The 22607-nt window shown below is 39.4% G+C and overlaps 1 protein-coding gene across 1 annotated transcript; it reads left to right on the top strand.

Annotated features, from left to right (window-relative positions):
* The first annotated feature begins 7003 nt into the window (after positions 1-7003).
* PHLDA3 (pleckstrin homology like domain family A member 3) lies at positions 7004-10482 on the top strand. The gene is made up of 2 exons (XM_070939884.1): positions 7004-7474; positions 10334-10482. Exons 1-2 carry the CDS (start codon positions 7111-7113, stop codon positions 10480-10482), a joined length of 513 nt encoding a protein of 170 aa, XP_070795985.1. The 5' UTR covers positions 7004-7110.
* Positions 10483-22607: the final 12125 nt, after the last annotated feature.

Here is a 22607-nt window from a genome sequence, read left to right as displayed (position 1 = left end):
GCTGGAAATCATGTGATCCTCCAATTTGATCTCAGGAGGCAAAGTCTAATGAGGAAAAAAAAAGAGAACCTTCTGGAGTATTGGGGATTTTTCCAGATGACCTCTGACAGATATCAACAGGAGAAAAGGCCACTCAGAATGCTTGGGCCTTATGCTTACAACTTCTATGTCTGAATGAGACAAAACTAAAAGTGGTTCTTTTCAGATGAACTTCATGCATTAAAACCCGTCCCTTTGTTTACTTAGTGCAAGTGGAGATAGTGGGCTCCTTCCACTGTGTAATATAAACATATTGTTTTGTCAACATATTCATTTCCATTTTAATTTTATAGTTTTGCCTATCCTGAAGTCTCAAGGCAAATATTTTTTTGTTCCTCATGTCAAAGGAGGAGAATCTATTGGTAATTTTTTTCTGCTCTGCTTTTATTCACTTAGCTGTTTTGTTTTGTTTTTTCATTTCTTTGAATCTGTTCTTAAATTAATTTTCTCCCTTGTTCCTATGGGCTAAAATCTCATCTCTCTCCTTTTTTCAAGGCAGGCCAACCTCCCAGTATGACCATAGTGGTTTAGATTATTTACGTATACAAACACACACATACACACACACTTAAGAACAATATGGGCAACAAGCTAAAAAGTGAAAAAATAATATCTAACTCTGCAATGAGAAATGAAAGTAGAACAAGTAGAAAAATAGATTTAAAGAAAAATATAAAGACAAGTGGCTTTGGATATTCTTCACTGCATTTATAAGTGCAACCGCATTTTTACCTCTCTCTGAAGTAACATTGTGACTTTTTTCCCTTTGGTTTAGAATGATTTAGAATCACTTAAAGTCACTTGATGCAAAATGATTGTGTTCTGAATATAAGCATTTTACATGCAAATTTGCAGCAACACAGTTTTGCTGTCCTGTTGTTTTTGTGCCCTTCCTGTTCTCAAAAGGACTGCTGACCTCTACTGGCAGTATTCTGGATATTACATATAATATCTGCTTTCTAGGCAGACACTGCACATTCCCAGTACTGTATTTTCAAATAAAAATGCCTATCCATGTATGGGAGATAAATGTTTAACTAAGAGAAATGTTTTTAACTAAGTTGGCCAAATTTTTTGTTTTGAATATTTCAGGTTAGGGTCTGTATTTAGTTCAAACGATATACCAGTCTTCGGAGCAAATAAGTCTATTTTTAAATCAAGTCTGGTTAAAATAAGAACAGCTGTAAAACCATTGCTCTGTTAAATGGATTAAATGGATAACAATAAGGCAGGCAGGCAGGCAGGAAGAAGGAAGTTGGGGGGGGGGAAGGGTTAAAGGAGGCAGCCAAACAGGATAAAAAGACAATCACTGTTAAAAGAAAAAAGAACTACGGTAGTATTCCATGTGGCAGTCATTCTATAAGAAAAAACTCAGGGAGTTTTATTAAATTTGTTTAAAAAGATAAATAACTTATTACCTATATGACCTGTTCATGCAATGTTACCAAATAAAAAGTGTTAATTGTCCATAATCAGAAAGTCTCTGAAGAAATGAGAGAATATCCTCCCTCATACAATGCTATCAGGAAAAGATATAATAATAAAGAAAATAACAATGTATATTTATTTGGGTGGGTAGCTGTGAGATGTTAAGGTGTAAATATTAACATACAAAATAAAGTAGATGAAGTTCATTTACTAGCTCAAGTCAATGCTTCCTACTTTTCCACCATAATAGCTATCTGATAAGGCAAGGTGAACTGAGAAGACATCACTCACCCAAAACAACCCAGTGAACTTCTGTGGCTTGGAGATTCTCAGTCATCCAGGTCATGGTTATCCCAAAGGTGCTTTTTCAGGAGACAACTGGACTTCTTTGTTTTTTTCTTTGAAGACATTTCACTTCTCATCCAAGAGGCTTCTTCAGCTCTGACAGGATACGAATGGTGTGGGAGTAGGATTTCAAGAAAAAAAATTGCAGACTACAGGAACCAGGAATACTACTCAGGTGACCCTGAGGACACAGATAAACTTCCAAGTGCTTCAACGGCCCTCTAAAAGGTTGCAAATGACCAGCTGTCTGCAAGGAATATAAATCCTTCGGTTCCCCACTATCCTGTCAGAGCTGAAGAAGCTTCTTGGATGAGAAGTGAAACGTCTTCAAAGAAAAAACAAAAAAGTCCAATTGCCTCCTGAAAAAAAAGCACCTTTGGGATATTCTGTGGCTGAGGATAGACCAGAATCTGGGCCTCCCAATTCTTATTTAAACACCTTAACCACTACATTGGCTTTTTTTTGTCATAGCAGACCAAATAGACCCCATTTTGCAGCAACTGGTTGTAAATGCGAGCCACATGGTTTGTTTAACATGATAAGTGAACCATATGGTCATTAAGCAAATCCAATATATCTAACAGCCATTTTTGTGTCATTTTATGCTAGAAAATGACAAAAAAAATAGCAAATCAGTGTCTCATGACCATGGGATGCTGCAACTGGTTGTAAATGTTGCCTAGTGTCTGAAATGCAGAGGAAAAATACTCTCTGTAGAGAGAAAATTGGATGCTAACTATATGGATTAAAAATGTTGAATGAAAACAAAGAAATCATTAACATAACAAAACAAGCTTAATTTACTGAACATAGCAAAATAAGGCAACACAAAAGAGGGAAACACAAACAAAGGTACAGTATCCTTAATGTGATTTATCAAACTATGTATTCAACTATATTGATATTTCTACATTTATTTATTGAATTTTGTAGTGGATAGCTGTCTCTGTAGGGTCACAGAAGCCTTCTGGTCTTCAGATTTTGGGCCTACTCTGCTTTGGGATAGTAGCAGTGGTGGATTTCTACCAGTGAACCGGTTCAGGTGAACCGGTAGCGGCGGCAGGAGGCTCCACCCACCCGCCAGGATGTCATCACGGACGCTCTGCGCATGCACAGAAGGTTCTGCGCATGTGCAGAAGCGCCCCGCATGAGTGCTCACAGTTCCAAACTGGTACCGAAGGTAAGTGAAACCCACTACGGGATAGTAGCTTGGTAAGCCCTGGGAGTCCCTATCTTCCAACAGGCAACTCACATCTTTTCCCTGACTCGGTTTGTGAGAGATATTGGCAGGCCTGTCACTGATTTAAAGTCAAAATGAATATTATTATTTTAAGAAGGGCAACATCCTCACAACATCCTTGTTTTTGGAAAACAAGCCCTATTTTCTTGAGAAAAAGAAATCTTACAAGAGTTAAATAAGTCCAAACTTTGTTAGAGGAAAAAAGTAAAATGCTTTTTAATGATAAAGGCAATAAAATGTGTAGAACTTTTCAAATTACAGATGGCAACTTAAGAGAAAATTTCAGAATAAAGTACAATCTTCTTAGAAGAGTATAAATGGGTATGGTTTGAATAAATAAAAAACCCTGCAAATTCAGAAAAATCAAAGTTCTAAACAAAATTGTTGTCTAAAAGTTCTACTGATCAAATCACAAATACAACGTGAAATATGGAATAACAGTTGAGGTACACACCATCCCCTAACTTGTATAATAGTGAATTTCTATTGTAATAAAAAACAATTATAATAATTCTTATTGAAATAGGAAATAATAGAGAAAGAAAAGTCCTTGATTTAGCACCACACAGGAAAGAGAAATTGAATGCAAATTCAATGCCAGGCAGATAACTGTATTCTTTTTCTAAAACAAACATTCCTCTGCTTCATTGTCTGGGCTTCAAAGTTAAGAAGTGGTAGCTTTGCTTACTATTTGGATGGATGCATTTCAACACTAGTCTTCCCCCTTGATCTACAACACTGCCTATGAGTAAATCTATCTTAAAACATTAAGTGCACATATTTTGGAAAATAGTGTAAATTGTACTTTATCTCCTGACATATTCCCATCACAACTTCAAAACTGTGTAAAAGGTATAAAGCTTTGCTATATTTTTGTTTTGGGGGGTAGGTTGAAGTTCATCAGGAAATGATTGATAATGTGTTTTGGGGAGTATTGAGGGGTATCCTCTTCCACTCTGGTCTAACCTTAACAGTCTTTGTTCTCTCCCTTAGCACTTTATTTCCTGAATTCCTCTTGCTGCACCACTTCTGATTTTAAATTCTTTTCTCCAGGTTTCCAACAAGGTAGGGAAGATAAGAGCAGAGCTCCATTAATTTATTTGGATAAGCAAATAAAGTTTATGGACATTATTCTTCTTTAACAGGCTCCTGAAGTAATTCAACATTTTTAAATCTGTCTTATTTAAAGGGAAAGTGCTATTTTACTCTTCCACTGATTAGTATTTTGAGAGGTAACTTTAACTTTAGATGCAACAGCTTTGCTTTTCCTGGTTGCAGGAGCCAGAAAATAGCAAGGAATAGTGAACTGAGATTTTTGTTGTTTGTCAGCCTTAATTTCATAGAGGTCCCTCCTTCCACAATCCTCTTTTACAACATTCCTTTTAGTTCTCTTTCGCAAAACTGTTTTCTCTCCACATGCAGAGTTACTATGTGATTTCTGAGTCACTTTAGGATTGCAGTGGTAAAAATAGCAATAGCACTTAGACTTATATACCACTTTACAATGCTTTACAGCCCTCTCTAAGCGGTTTTACAGAGTCAGCATATTGCCCCCAACAATCTGGGTCCTCATTTTACCCATCTCGGAAGGATGGATAGCTGAGTCAACCTGAGTCAAAAATAGGGTAATTAGAGTAATATTGATTTCCTCCTTCCAACCTATCTTCGTCTTCACTAAACTTTCTGTGTCTTCAAGAACTTCTCACATCCCTACTTAGTACATAAAGTATTGGGATATCAATACCTACTCACCCCAAAAATCTGTCAAATTTCTCTGTGTTTGTCAGATATGTTTCTTATACTTGAACCTACTTTTTAAAGGAAAATAGAAAAAAATGATTTGTATAAGTCTGGAATATTGTTCCTGTATGCTTCAATTTCAGGATTACAATCCAGTCTTATTTTTGGACAGACACATTTTACTAAAAGACAAGATTTTTCATGAGTCGCATTTCTGATAAAGTGAGTTGCAATTTTCAGAAACATATACCTTTTAATAAAATGTGTTAGAAAAGTGGATTAGCAGATAGTTTTTTTGCTACCACAGACTTAATATGCTTCTTCTCCCACAGATTTTGGACTGGTGATTGAAAGAAGTAGTTAATAGCTTCAGCACTAGAATAATTACAGCATGCTGCTACTGTGAAGTACATGTTTATTAAAACATCATTCAGTAGGAGCTTAACCAGCAATGCTTAAAACCTAAGGCAAGGTTTAGCAGTAACAGAATTAACAATTTACGCAATATTACTTCTAAAAGTGTGATATTAGGCCTACACACACTTCATAAATGATTCAGAAGACATACAGTGGACCACACACAGAAATGGCCTAAAATTGGGCTGGTCTAATGATTAACAGAGAAGTGCTAAGTATTTCTCATGAATCATTTTTGAAATGTGCATAATCCTAAAAAATATGGTTTAGATAGATGTCCATAGGGATCTATGCAATTTTCTTTCAAGTAAATGAAGGTACAATTGCAGTCTTCAGTTGTGCTAAAAATATCTGGATAGATTCAATAATCGTTTGATCCTTATTGTAAATACAACATTGAGATAATAAACATGAGTCATGTTTTCTACATTTCTGTTCCAGTTTTCATTCCTCAGTTAAGAGCATTCATGTTCCAAGTTGCTTTAAAATAATTTGCATATCACATTTCTAATCTCCATAAATTTGGAGACAACAACTTATTTCATTTGCTATCTAATAACCTATCAGGAGATTCTCAGCGTTGTTTTAGTTCAGCATTATGAAACACCTGCACAATTAAAGGCATGATTAAGTAGTCGCTGAGCTTATGCTCATAATTGCATCTGGGTGTATGTTGCTTAGGGGGACTACATATGACTACTATTCCTCCATTGAAAGAATAATTGGAGACTATAATTTGAAGCAGAAAATGAATAGTTGGGAAAGATTTGCAACTCCTCTGCAAAGGGGAAAGAGAAGCCAGGTGTTTTGCCTTGCAAAGAGAGGATTGTGAACCTCTGTCCTTGTCTTCTACCATTTATTTACTCTTGGTATCAGCCACTGCAAACCATTAACATAACATCTGAGGAGTTGCACAGGAAAGCAAAACTGCGCAGTGCGAGCTGGACTAGGAGAACACGGGTCAATGACCGTGTGGGTACAATTTAATTTCTAGGATATGCAGCAGGAGTCAGTTTTCACAGGTCTAGATTTTCGCATTACTTCCCCTTTGGGTAGGAGAACTTCCATTCTGCTCCTAAAATAACTGTTCTCATCCTACTTGTGCCTGTGTCAAACAATCCGGTGACAATCATTTTTTACTCATGTGTCCCTCCTCCACAAATCCTCTCTGCATAATTTAACCTGCCTCTTTCTAAACCTGTGCTAAGCCCCAGCACCACTTCCCTACTGCAAATCTTCCCTTCCCGACACAGCTGCCAACTTTGGTTAAGCACATCTGCATGCGAGGCCTAGTTTGGACCACAGCAGTCAAAGGAAGGGACTTTTAGAATCAGGACTATATGGGATGCCCCTACCCACGGTGTCAAACTCTGGCCGCGTACGAACGGTGCCTTTCACCCCTGCGCGTCTGCTGCTTTTTTGGGGGTGGAAATGAAAGCAGGGACCTTCAGTCACCCTCCTAGCTGTTTGCCCGAGTCGCCTCGTACGCCCGTTGGCGCGCGAACGGGTCTTCCAGCCTCCTCAGCAGGCAGGCAGGCAGGCAGGCAGGCTTCCACGCCGGGCCGGACCCCTCAAGGCTTCCAACGGAGCAGTCCCGCGTTTGGGCGTGAGCGCCGTCTGGAAGGCAAAACTGGGGCGAGGCTCTGGCTGAGCAAGAAAGGAATGCGAGTGGGAAGCAGAAAGAGCCCGGCGCAAGCAAGCAAGCGGGCATGTAGCGACAGATCCCGCCAGCAGAGAGGCGCGGGGAGCCGAGCCGGGGCTCACGCGGCAGAGGGCGGGCTTTCGCGTTCTCCCGGGGAAAAGCCGGAGGAAGAGGAAAAACGCGGCTTCGCCCGGCGGACCACGCGGCCGTTTCCACGGGCAGCGCGCCTCCCGGCCGGAGCGTCCCGCTGGCTGCCCCCATGGCGGCGTCGGAGAAGGTGCTGCGGGAGGGGGTGCTGGAGAAGCGCAGCGGAGGGCTGTTGCAGCTCTGGAAGAAAAAGCGCTGCCTGCTGAGCGAGAAAGGGCTGCGGCTCTTCGAGGCCGGCAGCCGGGGTTCCACGCGTTGCAAGGAGCTGCCCTTCGCCCACGTCAAAGCCGTCGAGTGCGTGGAGTGGAAGCAGCGGCACATCTACTTCACGGTGGTGACGGACGACGGCGCCGAGATCGACTTTCGCTGCCCGCAGGAAGACCCCAGCTGGAACGCCGACATCACTCTGGCGCTGGTGCGCTTCCAGAACCAGCAAGCGGTGCAGATCGTGCGCGCCAGGCACAGCTGCAGGGCGGGTGAGAGTCCACCCGGGGGATGGGGGATCAGGGCAGGGGATGGGCCAGGGGACGCTTAAGAAGTTTGCGCCCGTCATGGGGGGTGGGGGTCTGCCTGAATTAACCAACCCGGAGGTATGATCTCTAGGGAAAGTGTGGAGTTTGTATGGAGGCGGATTCTAATTCATTCCCCGGTACCTCTAGATCAGAGGGTCTTCAAACTTGGCAGCTTTAAGACTTGTGGACTCCAACTCCCAGAATTCTCCAGCCAGCTATGCTGGCTGGAGAATTCTGGGAGTTGGAGTCCACAGGTCTTAAAGCTGCCAAGTTTGAAGACCCTCTGCTCTAGATGAATCTGTAGTGGCAAAATTAAGGAAGATTTCTGCCTGCCAGAAGGACCCGATGGCCGCTGCCCGCCGCCAGGTTAAGCATAAGCAGAGCTGGGATTCTCTGCAGAGGCCATGCTGGCTGGGGAATTCTGGGTGTTAAAGTCCACACATCTGGTAGTGGCCAGGGTTGAGAAACGTCCGTCTGGAATAGCTCATGTTGTGGCTCAGTACAAGACTCTTTAAGAGCAGTCAGCCATCATGATTTGCTTTATCATGGTTTATTGAATAAACCATCAGTTGGCTGAATTAATAGATGATATTAAGATGTATGTGTGTGTGTATATATATATACATACATACATACATACATACATACATACATACATACATACACACTGCTCAAAAAAATAAAGGGAACACAAGCAGAAGACGTCCGAGATCTGAATGAATGAAATAGCCTTATTAAACACTTTGTTCGTTACATACAGTAGTTTTGTGTTCCCTTTAGTTGTTTGAGCGGTGTATAAACTACTGTATGTAAAGAACAAAGTATTTAATAAGGCTATTTCATTCATTCAGATCTCGGATGTCTTCTGCTTGTGTTCCCTTTATTTTTTTGAGCAGTATATATACCATAGAGAAAAACAATCAGTGATTGAATTCTCACAGCATGTTAAATCACACTTAATGTGTGAACGTTATCTTTCTGGCATCTAAAATTCCATGCGAAGAATGGGATTATTAATCCCTAGCAGATGGAGTAGGATTTCTACCTGAGATAAGTAAAGTGAGGTAGGCAAAGTAAGAGGTATTGAATGATAGCCAATCCTGATAGTTGCAGTGTGTGGATATATATAGGGCAATCCTATATACTATGTAGAATTAATTGTATGAATGTCTTATTTTTATCAGAGATGCACATCACAGGGCTACTGAAAATTTTGCAATGTCCCCCAGAGCTCCCCTGAAAGTTACATCAGTTTATAACTGTTAAGATGCTGGGCAGATTTATTGTAATCATGAAGATCATAATAATTGTATAGGTTTAATGTATAATTACATTTATATTCAGTGGGGTGGGGTTAGTTTTATTTTAGTACCATTAACACTTTGGACAATATTAAGCCACTCAAAAGCCAGCTCACCCCCCAAAAGAATTGTGCATCCTTGAGGTGGATATTTACTGCTTTGGACATTGGACAACTAAATTACGGAAGTAGAATCTGGGGTTGAAAGAAAAGAAAGTGGAAATAAAGCTTTTCCTGCAGAGAGAAGAGCAGAACAGAGAAGAAAACCTAACACCCAACAGAAGAAGGCTTGCAGATGAGTTTGTTTAGAGACAGATCACTAATGTATCAAGCCCAATGCTGTTGACAGTAGCCTTTCACTTTCTCCAGGCCACCCTGAAGATGACAGGAGTTGAATTTAGAGTGGTTTGCATGCAAGGAAGGGCCTGAGTAACTGAGCTGTGCCCTCCTCTATTCTCAGCCCAACTAAAAACAAATGAACAAACATGGCTGAAACACTTCTTTTTTTAAGCTGGAGGGTCAGAGGTTCAGGATAAAGTAAAATGGAAAACAGTAGGAGAGAAAGGCTAGAAAGGAAGTAAATAAACCACACAGCATTGTTTGTATCCGCTCCTTCTCAGCAGGGAAGATAATGTTCAATGAGGCTACACACATCTTACAGAGAATTTTCCATTAATGACTCAACTGTACCCATTTTGTGCTTGTAGCAATGTTTAAGTTCATTTTTGTTTAAATATTTAAACAACAAAGGTTGAGTTAGCAGCTGCATCTCCCTGTGCTTGGATTATTTTACCTTTACTCTAGAACAGCAAATATTCTCCAGTACAGGATGGCTACTTTGTTTCCTCACAGACAGTTTCTTCTCAGATATAATTTGATAGTCTGACTGATCAGGAGGACTAAACTGGAGATGTGCCATTTCTGCCATTTTATTCTTCGACTGCATTTAACAGATGTGCTTTCTTAAGGGGAGAAGGGGAAATAGTTCAGAACAATCTTATCCCCTCACCACTTTCTGATCAAAACAGGTAGCACTCTCCAAGGCCTTACTTTCTTTTTATATGAACCTCGCCAGAATCAGGAGGGAAGAATTTAAAAGGGCATATTGGTAATTTGTATGCCTTTGCCTAGCTGTCTGCCATATGAAATATTTTTTTTTTCTGGAGTTATGCAGAACCAATTCAGCAAATATGATTTTTTTTTAATATGGGGTACTTTGTAATTCTAGATACATTGTGGTGTGGTGGAATTGCAGTTGGGCAAATACAGTATACTGTTAGGGAAAGGTATTGTTTTAAAATCATTATTTTTATGTCAAGAATGTTGTTGTTTATTTTATGTTCACTTCTATAGCATTTTTCTGTCTATGAAGTGATTTATAGTATTTTCTCACAGATCTGTGAGAATGGCACATTTTAGTCCAGCATGATTTCTTTCTTGCAGTACAGTTAGGCAGTATGCATGATCTCTTGTATGGCTTAACTCCAGTCTAACTGTTGATTCTCCATCCTCCCCCTTTCTAGCATTTCAACAAGGGTCAACTCCAACCAGCCAGATTCTGGTGAATGGGTCTAAGAAATCTGACTCTCAGCTCAACGTGGAGAGGGTGGAGGAATTTATAGCGGTGACTTCACCTTCTGGTGGACCAAAGGCAATTTCTAGCTGCAACTGAACGAAAACCTCTACTTTCTTTGGTGAGGCATCTCTGCTGCAAAGTGACATAATGCCTGGTGAAGCCAGCAAAATATGTATCACAACAATGGTTAGAAACAGCTTTTGTTTTTCTCCTCTGTTTTTGCTATGATACTTAAGAACTTGGTCTTTCGATAAGGCATTGAGAAAGTTTCCTATTAGACTGACAGTTTGCTTTCTACTGTCAACAGTCTTACTTAAAGTGATGGAGACCTACTGATTCAGAAGACAGTTGCAGCAGCTATGACAAAAAGGAATCATTCCATCACTCAGTGTGCCACCAGCCTAATGCTGAGTGAACAGTGCCAGAATAAGATGAACTCTGTGAGTGAGGAGCGTACTTGCTATTGAATCTGAGCATGTCAGACATGCTATGGCACTAATTTCTTGGTTAAAAAAGCAGAGAACATCTGTCTTCCGTTAATCAAGTGGCTCATCTGGAAGGCACAATTGTGAGCCTGCCCCTCTGACCTGAGAAGTCACAGGTTATGAGGTTATGCTGCTGCTGGAGTAGATGCAGAGATTTTTTTAAAAAAATATAAGCACCTTAAGAAGCAACTCAGTGGGGTTTGGGAATCCTGAAATTTCTATAAATGAGTTGGTTGTGTGTCCCTCTGCTTTCTGCCACAAAGTTAACGCTCACTGAGCTAGCGTCTTGACAATCCATAACTTCAGCTCAGTGAATCATATCAACATCTAGGATTATGTAACATTGCTAAGTCCTTTATCCTTTAGAATTCTTAGGTACTAGGTTGCAAGCCTCAAGATAAGAATTCATATGCAAGACTGAAGGCTTCTTTATTTCAGTCTCTCGAAGACTGTGGCATGCCACCATCTTTTTCTTCCACTGTCCCATGACTTATTTACTTACTTTGGAACATGGGGAGAAAGCAGAAAATAGAACGGTAAGCACTTGCATTGCCTTTTGAAACATAATTGTGAATCCAACATGGAACTGAGAATGTCCTTATCCCTTCTGGTAAGAAGATGGAGAGTGGGTGCACACTCATCCACCAAAGAGGCCATTTTACCCTTACTCAGGAGTTATGCCTAACAAATAAAGCAGTGTGAAATAGGAGTATGCACTGTCCCCAATATTACTATTCCTGCTTTCTCATTTCCATTTTTTCATCTTTGTGGAAACTCCCTATTCTCGTGAGGAGCCTGCTAATTTCCTAATGTTCAAATGACTGGTTGCTCCTTTTCAGTTTTTCTAATCAACACCAAAAAACAGAATAGGGAAGATCTGGGATAGGTCTACTGTATTTAGGACCCTTACCTTGCTTGTCTTGATCTCTTCAGACCAAATGCTTAAAAAGGGCTTGTGCACCATAGAATTGGAAGAGACCTGACACAGGAAAACTATTAGTATAATTATTAATAACATTTCAAGAAAAATCAATGTGCACAGCTGCCTTGTTTTTGAAACATGCTTTTTAAATCATTCTTTCCTAGCTATTGTATGCTCATTACTTTGTAATTATGCAGATTTATACCAATTAGGAGCATTGATATAAAAAATGACTGATCTTAGCTACATGAAAGCCAAAGGAAAATTATGGAAAGTCTGTCAATGGTAGAAAGTTTGGACATTAACATGAATGTGAAAGACATACCCTACATTTAGTTTGATATGTATTGATCATGACGTGCAACTTCACAGTCTAAAAATCTGGATCTGTACATTGTCTGAAGCCTTGCGTAATGTCTGTAGCATCATTTGCTATAGATGATGAAAATACTGTTCTGTTGTGTCAATCACTCAATCTCCTCTGCTTCTCTTTGGTCCATGACAACTATTGGTGGCATTCTATGTTGTCAATCTCCACTGCTACTTCCATTTCTGGGCATCACCACTGTTGTTTAAATAATGTTGATCAACTGTAATGAGCAATTATAAATCTGCTTCTGACAAGCTGTACCCTCCAAAATTTGATAAAATGATTAAGGATACTGTAACGCTTAAAAATAAGGAGTAAGAAAGTGGGTATCCCGCTGATTGCATTAGGAGTTTTAAATTCTGTGATTGAATCTCATTTTCCTGTTCAAAAAGTAATTCACCAGAATGTTGAAATAAATGAGGTCATTACAATATTTTTTAATATCTAGCATCTTAAAAGTGGTTAGATTTTATGGTGCTATAAAGATTCAAGGATGTTTGTCTTTTATCCTTTCATTATAAATAATTTGAATAAATTTATTAAAAAACAATTAACATGACTCTGGTTTTAATGTTATGAAATGTTGCGAAGACTGACTTGATTTTAAAATTACTTGTAGGAAAGCCTCCCCAAACTACAATGGGATTTCTCTTATATGTCACCTAATCTCTTTGCATTGCAAAAACGTTGCAGTGGAAGTCCTAATGCACATGCTTACTTTACATAAAGTACAGGTAAACATTTCTGGTATTGATGGGTATTTCCCATCTAAATGGATTATTCATCCTTTTGCATAGAGATAACTCTCATCTAAGACTGTGCTACTGAGGATGATTAGAGCAGTAATAATAATAATAACTTTATTGTCATTGTACGTGTATACACAGTATACCCATACAACGAAATTCACTTAACACCCAAAGACCAGGTCCAACACACATAACAATCCCCAAACACACTCCTACCCACCACAATTCCCCACCCCTAAACCACCCAAACATCCACACAACAGACCAAGTAATACTGTCCAACAGTTCACTGATGGTAGCCCTTCAGTTCATTGTTGAGTAGCTACACTGCCTTCCAGAAAAACGTGGCCCTCATTTCTGTTCTTCTCTAAAGGAACCAATATCATCTTACTCTAATTTTTCATAGAGTGGTTAGAGTGCTATGCTAAGATCAGAAACTTAACAATGCTTTTTCACCCAGTGTGTTTGGACTTCTGAGCTCCATTTCTGATCTACCTCGTAGACTTAACCCACATTCTACCTTTTTAGTGGCTAACACATTCTGCACTTTCAATACATTGTTATTACAACTTTTGTAAAGTAAGGAGAAATCCGTTCTATTGGTTTATAAGATAAGGTAGGTATAACTCTTTCCATATCATGTATTCAAGTACCTTGTCAAGAAGATATTATTGACCTGTGCTTTCATACAGGCTCATTGTGCTGCAGTTGCCACATCTTCAGACCTTCCATGTCCCACACTGCCTTTGTTAAAACTGAGCCAACTCTGGCAGACTTTACGCCAGAAGTCAAGATGATCCGATGTGGAAATGAAAATTAAATCAACATGGCAGAAGAATTGGAACCTCAAGTCTTTTCTCTCTCTCAACCCATTCTTGCGTTTTTGTCTCTACATATTAGTGCTAAAATCAGTTCAACTACATTTCTTCATCTACCACAAAATCCTTCTCCAAAACACATCAAGAAAAAACATACAGTTTGTTCTGCTAGGTCTTACCAAATGGTTTTGGGTGCCACAACATTGATTTTCTTCCCACTCCTATGATAATTCTTGAAAGGGTTGTGATCATACTTTGCACATTTCTTTTCCATGGCCTGTGAGGCTTATTCACTCCTCATTCTATCAGGCCATCTTTTCCTCCACTGAAACTTGTGCAGATCATGATACTCAATATTTCCAAAATACTATCTGAGATGAAAAAACTGCAGGGATGGAAATCATTTTTCTCTCTGCCTCTATGGGCTGTTGTTATTATCTAAACAAGAAAGGATAAAGTCAGTGGATCTTCTATGTCTCATTAAATTTTGTGTGGACTTTGTGATTGTATGTAGATGTTCTGTCCACATTTTTTTTTTTTTGTAATTTGTACTTTGAAAAACATATAGTTAAAAAAAAAAACTGAACAAATTGATTAGCAAAAGCCAGCATGGATTTGTTAAAAACAGGATGCTAGACAAATTTTGTTGCTTTCTTTTATAGCATGACTAGATTAGTAGACCAGGAGAATGCTGTGGATGTAGCGCCCTTAAAACTTCAGAGAAGCATTTTACAAAATAGACCATTGCTTTCTTTTTGACAAACTGCAACAACATGTGATTGTCACTGTGTGGTCCCAATGGATTTATGTCAACATGGAAGGAGATATGCAATGGTATACCTCAGGGTTCTGACCTGGCCCAGTACTTTTTAACATCTTCATAAACAACGTAGATGTAGAAATAGAAGGAATGAGCAGTCCTTAGTGCTTCCTGAACTTGGTTGTTTTCTTGCAGACATTTCATTACCCAAACTAGCATCATCGGTGCACTGATGATTTTAGCTAGTTTGGGTAATGTAGCATCAGAAAGCACCAAGGACCCCTCATTTCAACCCTGAGCTACAAGTATTCTCTACTGATAGAAGAGACACACATACATTTTGTGGATGATAGCAATTTATAGATAGCAAATAGAATTTGTTCAACAAAATATTTTTCATTTGTGAGAAATGTAGGATTTTGCACTTATCTGGGAAAAGCTAAATGCAAAGGTACAGGTAGCTCATCAGAAGTATTTGCGAGAAGGATCTGGATGTCCTGATAGACCACAGATTAAGCATTGTGCCATAGCTATTATAAGAGCCAATGTAGCTTTGGGCACATCAACAGATATATAGTGTTAAGAACATGGAAAGTTTTAGCAATATTCTGTGCACCATGGATCAGACCATACCTGAAATAGTGTGTCCAGTTCTGGTCAGCATAGTACAAAAAGATGCTGAGAAATGAGGTTGTTAAAAAAAAGAGTGGTAAAGGATTTGGAGGCTAAATCCCATGAACAACAGTTAAAGGAATTTGGTATGTTTAGCCTAAGGAAATCTTAGGGCAGAAGGCAGAGGGTGTGGATTTGTTCTCTATAACTCCCACAAGTAAGACAATAACCAGTGGGTGGAAGGTAACAGAGAAAGCTCCAGACTTGAAATTTCTTTTGTGATAATTATTAAACAATGGAATAGCCTGCTTCTTAAAGCCATGAATGTCTATCACTGGATGTTTACAAGGTAAGATTGGACAGCTATTTGTCCACGATAATATATGGACTTCTGCTCAGAAAAACAGGTTGGACTAGAAGACCTCTTAAGTTTCTTTCAATGCAATGATTCTATGAATTCCCAGTCCTTTCGGTTGCCTTCAGCCATCAAGATGTCTTGAGCTGATTTTACTTAAGAGCCTGCTTGCTTCTTGCCAAAGAAAAAGCAAGAACAAATGCTTGTCTCCTTGATATTCCACAACACCCAAATATATTTCCCTTACTCCTTACTAGAAGGAGAAAGGAGGCTTTGCTATTGATTTATAAATCTTTCACCCATATGAGCAGATACACCACATCTCATGGTGTCATGCCAGTAGTGAGTTTCAATTTTGTTCGCTACTGGTTTGCTCGTGGGTGTGGGTGTGCAATGCTTCTGCGCATGCACAGAAATGTCTGGGCGGGTGGGCGGAGCCTCCCGCCACTGCCGCTACCAGTTTGCCCAATCCGGGGTGAACCAGTAGCAACCCACCACTGTGTCATGCTTTTAATTTTCTGCCAAGCATTGGTACAGAAGAAAATATGAACAATCTATTCCCTTTTATTGGGAGTTACTCTCCTACTTGCATGCATGTTACATAAGGACCCTCTACTAGATGCATGGAAAGGAATTATCTCTGTGTTAGAGGCTGTCCAAGATAAGATCAGAGGTTGCCCCCACCCCAAGAACAAGTAATCTGTTTGGGATAGGAAGGTCTGATACTTCCAACATGCAGCATAGCAAGAAAGAGATGAAACTCTGAAACCACAGGTTCTTTGGGAAAGAAAAGCTGTTCTGTTTTGCCAGAAAAGTCTGAGTCATTTGCTCTTGAACTATGAAGAATAAATCCTCTCTGCTGACCTTTAAAACTTGGATCAGCTGCCTAAAAATGTCTGGGAAGAATTGTATAAGAATAACCACATGTAGCATAGCACTGACTTGACTAGCTGGAGAAAATATTGTCCCAGTAAGGCAACATTCTCCAGGCTCTTCGTTGAAGCACTTCTTCTCTTCCACTTCTCTTTTCTCTTTTTACTGGGATTCACCCTTCCCTCTTGATTACTGTATGACATGTTTCCATTCTTGGTCTGACTCCGGTGAAATCAGAAACCAAGCTTTAGCAGGCTTTAGGCTAATATCCCAAATTTCTTTGAACTAGGAAGAACATGGGGCATTTTGACACTATATTATTATTATTGTTGTTGTTGTTATTTACTTTATTCATTAAACATGAAATTCAGTCAACTGAACATTCAAGAATGCATCACAGATACCATTGACTAGTGCTAATGGTTGATATGGGTTGCTGCCAGCGTCCTAGGTATCAACCAAGTACCTTCTTAAGATGTACGATGTTCCAAATAGTGCAATTTTTTGCAGTTCTGCTGGTGTTATTGCAGGAAGCTGCAATTTGTTGATGTATCTTATAAAATTCTTGGACATGATACCAAGTGCCCTGATAACAATGGGTATCACTGTTACATGTTGTTGTTGTTATTATTATCTCTTTTTCATTAAACATGAAATTCAGTCAACTGAACATTTAAAAATGTGTCTGTCAGGTTTCGATGCTATCTCAAAATAAATGAATTTCCAAACTGCTGATCTTTGAGGAAATTTTCTCTTTATTGAGCATAGTGATCTGTCCCTGGCTCTTTCGCGGTCAGCACTGACCTCTGCCCCCCAAGCCCTCCCTTTCCGATCCCCAATTCTCTGCATCTCATTGGCTATCTTCCAAGCCACTCTCCTCATCCCATCTCTGTCAGATCACAGGAATGTCCCCCCTCCTCCCATCTCCGAGGAAACAGAATCTTCAAAGGAATTAAATAGGCAAAAGTTCAAGCTTCTCCTCTCCTTTCAATATGTCAGTGCTGGAACGCTGACAGTGTCACAAATACAATTGACTGGTACTAATGGTTGATACGGGTTGCTGCCAGCATCCTAGGTATCAACAAATTATTATTATTATTATTATTATTATTATTATTATTATTATTATTACAAAATGTATGTCTCAGTGGACATGGTCAGTCTAAGTTTTCTAGAAAACTGGTGAGGCTGTCCACTAGCGCTCGTTTCTGCCACTGTCTTCTTATTATGTTTGTAGATTGTGCTGTTGCATCAAGGTGCAAGGAAATCTAGGTAAATAACAAGAATTTTTTAGATTGCATTGCATACCACACTGAACCATGAATGTCCACTGTTCTTACTGCTTTCATCCAAATGAGAAAAGCAGTATTTCATTGTCACGCCCATTTCATATGCATATGCCATTGCACTGAATGATAAAAGAGTCACTTTATATCTATCTATCTATCTATCTATCTATCTATCTATCTATCTATCTATCTATCAGAATTATATGGCCACCCAACTCACTGTAACTCCAGGCAGCTTACAGAAATAAAACCCTAAATAAATAGAAAACCCAATAAACTGTGACAACAATCAAACAAAACAACCATATCACCTTGGACTGCTTCTGTATGAAACAGCAAATGGAATTTTGGAGAAACATTATGACTTATATAGATGCATTCAGTATAATTTCATCAGGCCATTTGTGAAATGCAGTCTCGATTTGTCTAGGTGAATTTTTGAGGTGATGTTCCACTGAGGTATTTCATGCTGCTCCATCTGCTTCCTCTGGCACATCTAATAGTTCACTATAAATACAGTATTTTCTTCTGCATGGACCAAAGCCTCTTCAGATTAATGTATATGGAAGATTAGGCAGCTGGAATGATACAAAGTGAAGCAGTTTCTCTTTTTAGAAGGGGTTCATTCTAGTGCTTTCATGAAGATGTTCTCAACTTCTAACTGGTTGCTCACATAGCTCTACTTTGAGGCTACTTATGATTTGAAATTCCAACGGTCTCTCCCCCCACAGCAGTCACATGATCAAACTCTGGGCACTTGATAACCAGGGCACATTTATGGGCATTTAAAGTATTCCATAGATGCATAACTGTTTTTTACAATGGTTTTGCCGAAAGCCAGCATTTACTTCCAGCTTTTGGCAAAACCATGCCCATAGTAAACCATTAGTTCACTTAATGACTGCAGCATTCACTTAAGGACCACTGCAAAAAAGGTAATAAAATCAGGGTAGTCATGTGACTAACCTGTTTTACAATTTACAATGGTAATAGGCAGGTTCCATTATGGTTGTAATTTGAGGACTATCTATATCTTCAAAGGAAGTGCTGCTCTTGAAGCATCATCAGGAGAAAGCTTTGCACCACCCTAAAGTCTGTTAAATAATTAGGGAAGCTGCACATCTTAACTCCTTCCCAAAAGTCTAAAAACAAACTGTGGCTGTTGTAAAATTTTGACTTGAAAATCTATAATGACATATGAGACTGACTATAATCTTTGCAGTTATCTGCTGCAGATAATCCTGATATTGCATTCAGTTTTCCCAAGGTTTTGAAGTATGAGTGAAAATGAAAATGTTATATTCTTATCTTAAACTGAAAGGACTTGCTTATTGAATACTTTTGCTGTACAAACTGCTGTGATTGTCAGTCTAATACATTGACTGAAAATACACAGGAACAAGGCATAAAATTATGCAGTGATAGGTTGCTCTTGGTTAGATGTTTTGCACTTACAGAAACGAATGAACATTTCTTCAGCAGATTTATTAGCCTGAGACTTTAACCAGCCTGCAAAGAAATTTTCTATAATTCAACTAGAGAATTGGCTGATATGAAGTATAAGATCTCATGTAACATGGAAGAATAACATGGCATAGGTCCACCAATTCTTCATATTTGCTTAGGTCCACGCATTGTGCTAAGGCATAATATGGTTTAGGACCGTGATGGCGAACCTATGGCACATGTGCCACAGGTGGCACACAGAGCCATATTGGTGGGCACGCGAGCTCAGCTCTAGTATGCATGCGTGCGCCGAGCAGCTGATTTTTGGGCCTTTCTAGGGAAACAGGCTGTTTCCTGCCTGGAGGGTTGGGATAGGCCTGTTTTTTGCTCTTCTCAGGCTCCAGAGCCTTTCTAGGAGCCTGGGGAGGGCAAAAACAGCCTTCCTCACTCCCCCCAGAAGCCCTCCGGAGGCCGGAAATGGCCCATTTGCCAACTTTTGGTCCCACTGGAAGTTGGCAAACGGGCTGTTTCCGGCTTCTGGAGGGCTGGAGAAGGCCGTTTTTGCCCTCCCAGGGCTCCTAGAGGCGCTCTGGAGCCTGGGGAGAGAAAAACAGGCCTACCAGGCCCACTGTGCCAAAAGCAGGGGGAGCACTGGGGGTGGAGGTTGTGTGCGCATGCACAGGGGGCGGGGCGCATAGAATTATGGGTGTGGGCGCATGCATGCACGACCCACCCACGTTCCCCTCACTTTTGGCACGCGATGGCAAAAAGGTTAGTCATCACTGTTTTAGGATGTTATATAATCCCAGACAATCTAAATAAATATAATTCATAAATTAGCATGTCCCGCAAAATCATATATACATATAAAAATAATTTTGTATGTATATATGATTTTAAAAACAATGATTTTAAAACTGTGGTTTTATATGATGTACGAATCAAACACTTAAACTGTCATATTCCAGTTCTCCAAATCTGGGAAGGCAAATTAGCTGCAAATTGTTTGCAAATTATGTAAATCAAGGGATAAACTGAGAAAGTGATTTTGCTGCTGTCCTCAGGATTCTTAGGGATGCAGTATAAAGAATGGCAGGACCAACACAACATGGAAACAGGCATCATATATATGGCTCATGCAGGCTTAAAGTGTATGTATAACCTCTAATAAACAGCCTAGATAAAGTAATCCAACATCTGATGGTTTCTTCAAGTGAACTTGGGATGGCAACTGCAAGATCTTTTTCCGATGAATTGTCTGCTGTGTTAAGATGTCTGAATGCTTTGAATATTTTTTCCAAGCTGTTCCTAAAAACAGATCTCTTCCGTTTTCCAGTTCAGCCTTCTGGCACCAGGTGCTTCTATGAAGATGACAGGCATTGTGAGATACTGTATACAGTTTTCTACTGCATTGCCTTTTGCATCAAGGAGCATTTAAGAAGAAATCGATGTGTTAGAATATGAAAGATGAGTAGCTAAGAAGTCTCATCCATAGTCTGGATGTTACTTGGGAGATAAATTCCTTGATCAGAGGCCTGGCGTTGACTTCTTTAAATTTGCCACAGTTATCACTCCCCATTCATTTGCCTTGTGCATCTAACCCTCCCCCCCACACACACATTGCAGTCAGGAGAGGACAATGCCACTGATCACCTCTGTAGAGTATGAAGCTAAACCTACTAGTTTTTGCCTGTAACTGTTTTCAGCTAGCTTCCTTTGTGATTACTCCACCCTTCCATAGTACAGTATTGTTTTTCTGTTGCCAAGAATGTGTTAAAAACATATCTGAGGTTATGAAACCATCAATAAATTAAGTTATTGAGGGTGGAGTTTCATTCTCTGAACTTGTGATTTGGTTTCCGAACTTTTCGGCTAGGTAACATCTTCAGCAGAGTTTAGGGGATGTCCATGGCAGTGTTCTTCTGATTACAAGGGCTTAGTGTAGTCAGTAGGTCTTGTGATGGGAGGGTCACATCAGGTGTGGATCATTTCAGGTGAAGGTCTTATGATGGGTCAAGTGTGGGTCTATTTTGGGTATTTGTATTTTTGCAAACAACTCATTTCCTTGTTATGACAGGAGAGAAGAAATAGCAAACATGAAAGAAAGGTCAGGAAAAATCTTTGGTTTAATTCTGAAAGGCTTGCCATCCTTAAAGATCACCGATTTGCAGTATAACTACTCCTGATCAATTTTACAGGCTTTCCTCCAGGAGAAGGAATACAATTATGGGAGTAAATAATTGAATGTCCCTTCTTAATGATAACCTCACTGAACTCTGTTGGAGGATTGATGGATCCTTCAGAGCGGAAGTGAGAACAGGAAAAGAAGCAAGGAGAAATTGTTGCTCTTCAGATGTGCGGAGAAATTTTGGAAAAGATATAAGAGCAAAAGAGTACTGGAACATCCATGCGCCTGGCACAGTCTGTTCTGGGAAAAGAATCAGAGAATATCTTGGCTCAGAACTTGTTTGGTTTTGATTCTTCTAGAAACTTGCTAGAACAAGCTAACTGGTATTGCTCTCAAAAAAAGTTGAAGTTTTCTTGCAGTAGGGTAAATTTCCTTGTTTATTTTTCTGTCTTTTTACTAAAGTACTTGTGCTCTGCTTGATTAATTAGGGTTCTTATAGCCAAGGCCAGTGATCCTGGATTGGAAACTGCTTTGTTCATTTCAATAATTCTATTACTACATTCATATGAGCCTTTTACCTCTTTATCATTCTATAAAGAAATGTGCTTATTCATTTCATATTTTGTATGATTCATTTATTCAGTTTTGGCACTGCTTATCTCCAGAATGACTCTATAATCAATGCCATGAGTTACCAATTGTCTAAAAATAAATATATTTTTCCTATTTAACCATATTATTGTGCCACTAATTTAAAACTATCCACAACTATTTATAGGCATATCCATAATTGCAATTATGTTTTGGTGAGCCAATGTAGTTTTTATGGAAAATTCTAACATATGCAAGGCTTAAAGGACTAAAAGAGGAATATTGTACTTTCTATTTTCAATAAGATAATTGGATCTGGGCTGCAAAAATAAGAGCAACTACTAGCTGGCAGCAAGCAGATATGCATAGTGCTAATGTGTGGGCCAAATTTGCTAGTAGTATGAATTATTGACTGAGCGCCCACTTCTGAATAGTGGTAGTGATGAATTTCCAGAATTAATTTAAAAGAATGGGCTATAGTGCAAGCAGAGAAAGCGATTAGGCATATTTGTATTATTTTTTGGGGATCCTCCAGACTGATATGATAAGATCAGAAAGGCAAAAGTTGAAGTTTGGTCTAGTGTTTAAAACACTAGATTAGAAACCAGGTGACTGGGAGTTCTAGTTTCACCTTAGACATGAAAACCAGATGGGTGACTTTGGGCCAGTCACACCCTCTCAGTCCAACCTATGCACAAGGTTGTTGTGAGGAAAATAAGAGGAGGAAGGACTGTTAGGTATGTTTGTTGCCGTGAACAAACATTTTATTTGCCGTGAACAAATTTTTTATTAAAAAAAATACTAAAGGAAGAAAATAAATAAA

Source organism: Pituophis catenifer, unplaced genomic scaffold, assembly GCF_029215685.1.
Source record: "Pituophis catenifer annectens isolate HBS135680 unplaced genomic scaffold, rPitCat1.0.hap2 SCAF_3, whole genome shotgun sequence".
Classification (NCBI taxonomy): domain Eukaryota; kingdom Metazoa; phylum Chordata; class Lepidosauria; order Squamata; family Colubridae; genus Pituophis; species Pituophis catenifer.
This window is presented reverse-complemented; position numbering and strand designations above follow the sequence as displayed.

Coding starts and splice junctions, on each gene's coding strand:
- PHLDA3 (XM_070939884.1), top strand. CDS start 7,111: ATGGCGGCGTCGGAGAAGGTGCTGCGGGAGGGGGTGCTGGAGAAGCGC. Junction 7,475..10,333: donor CAGGCACAGCTGCAGGGCGG/GTGAGAGTCCAC, acceptor CCCCCTTTCTAG/CATTTCAACAAGGGTCAACT.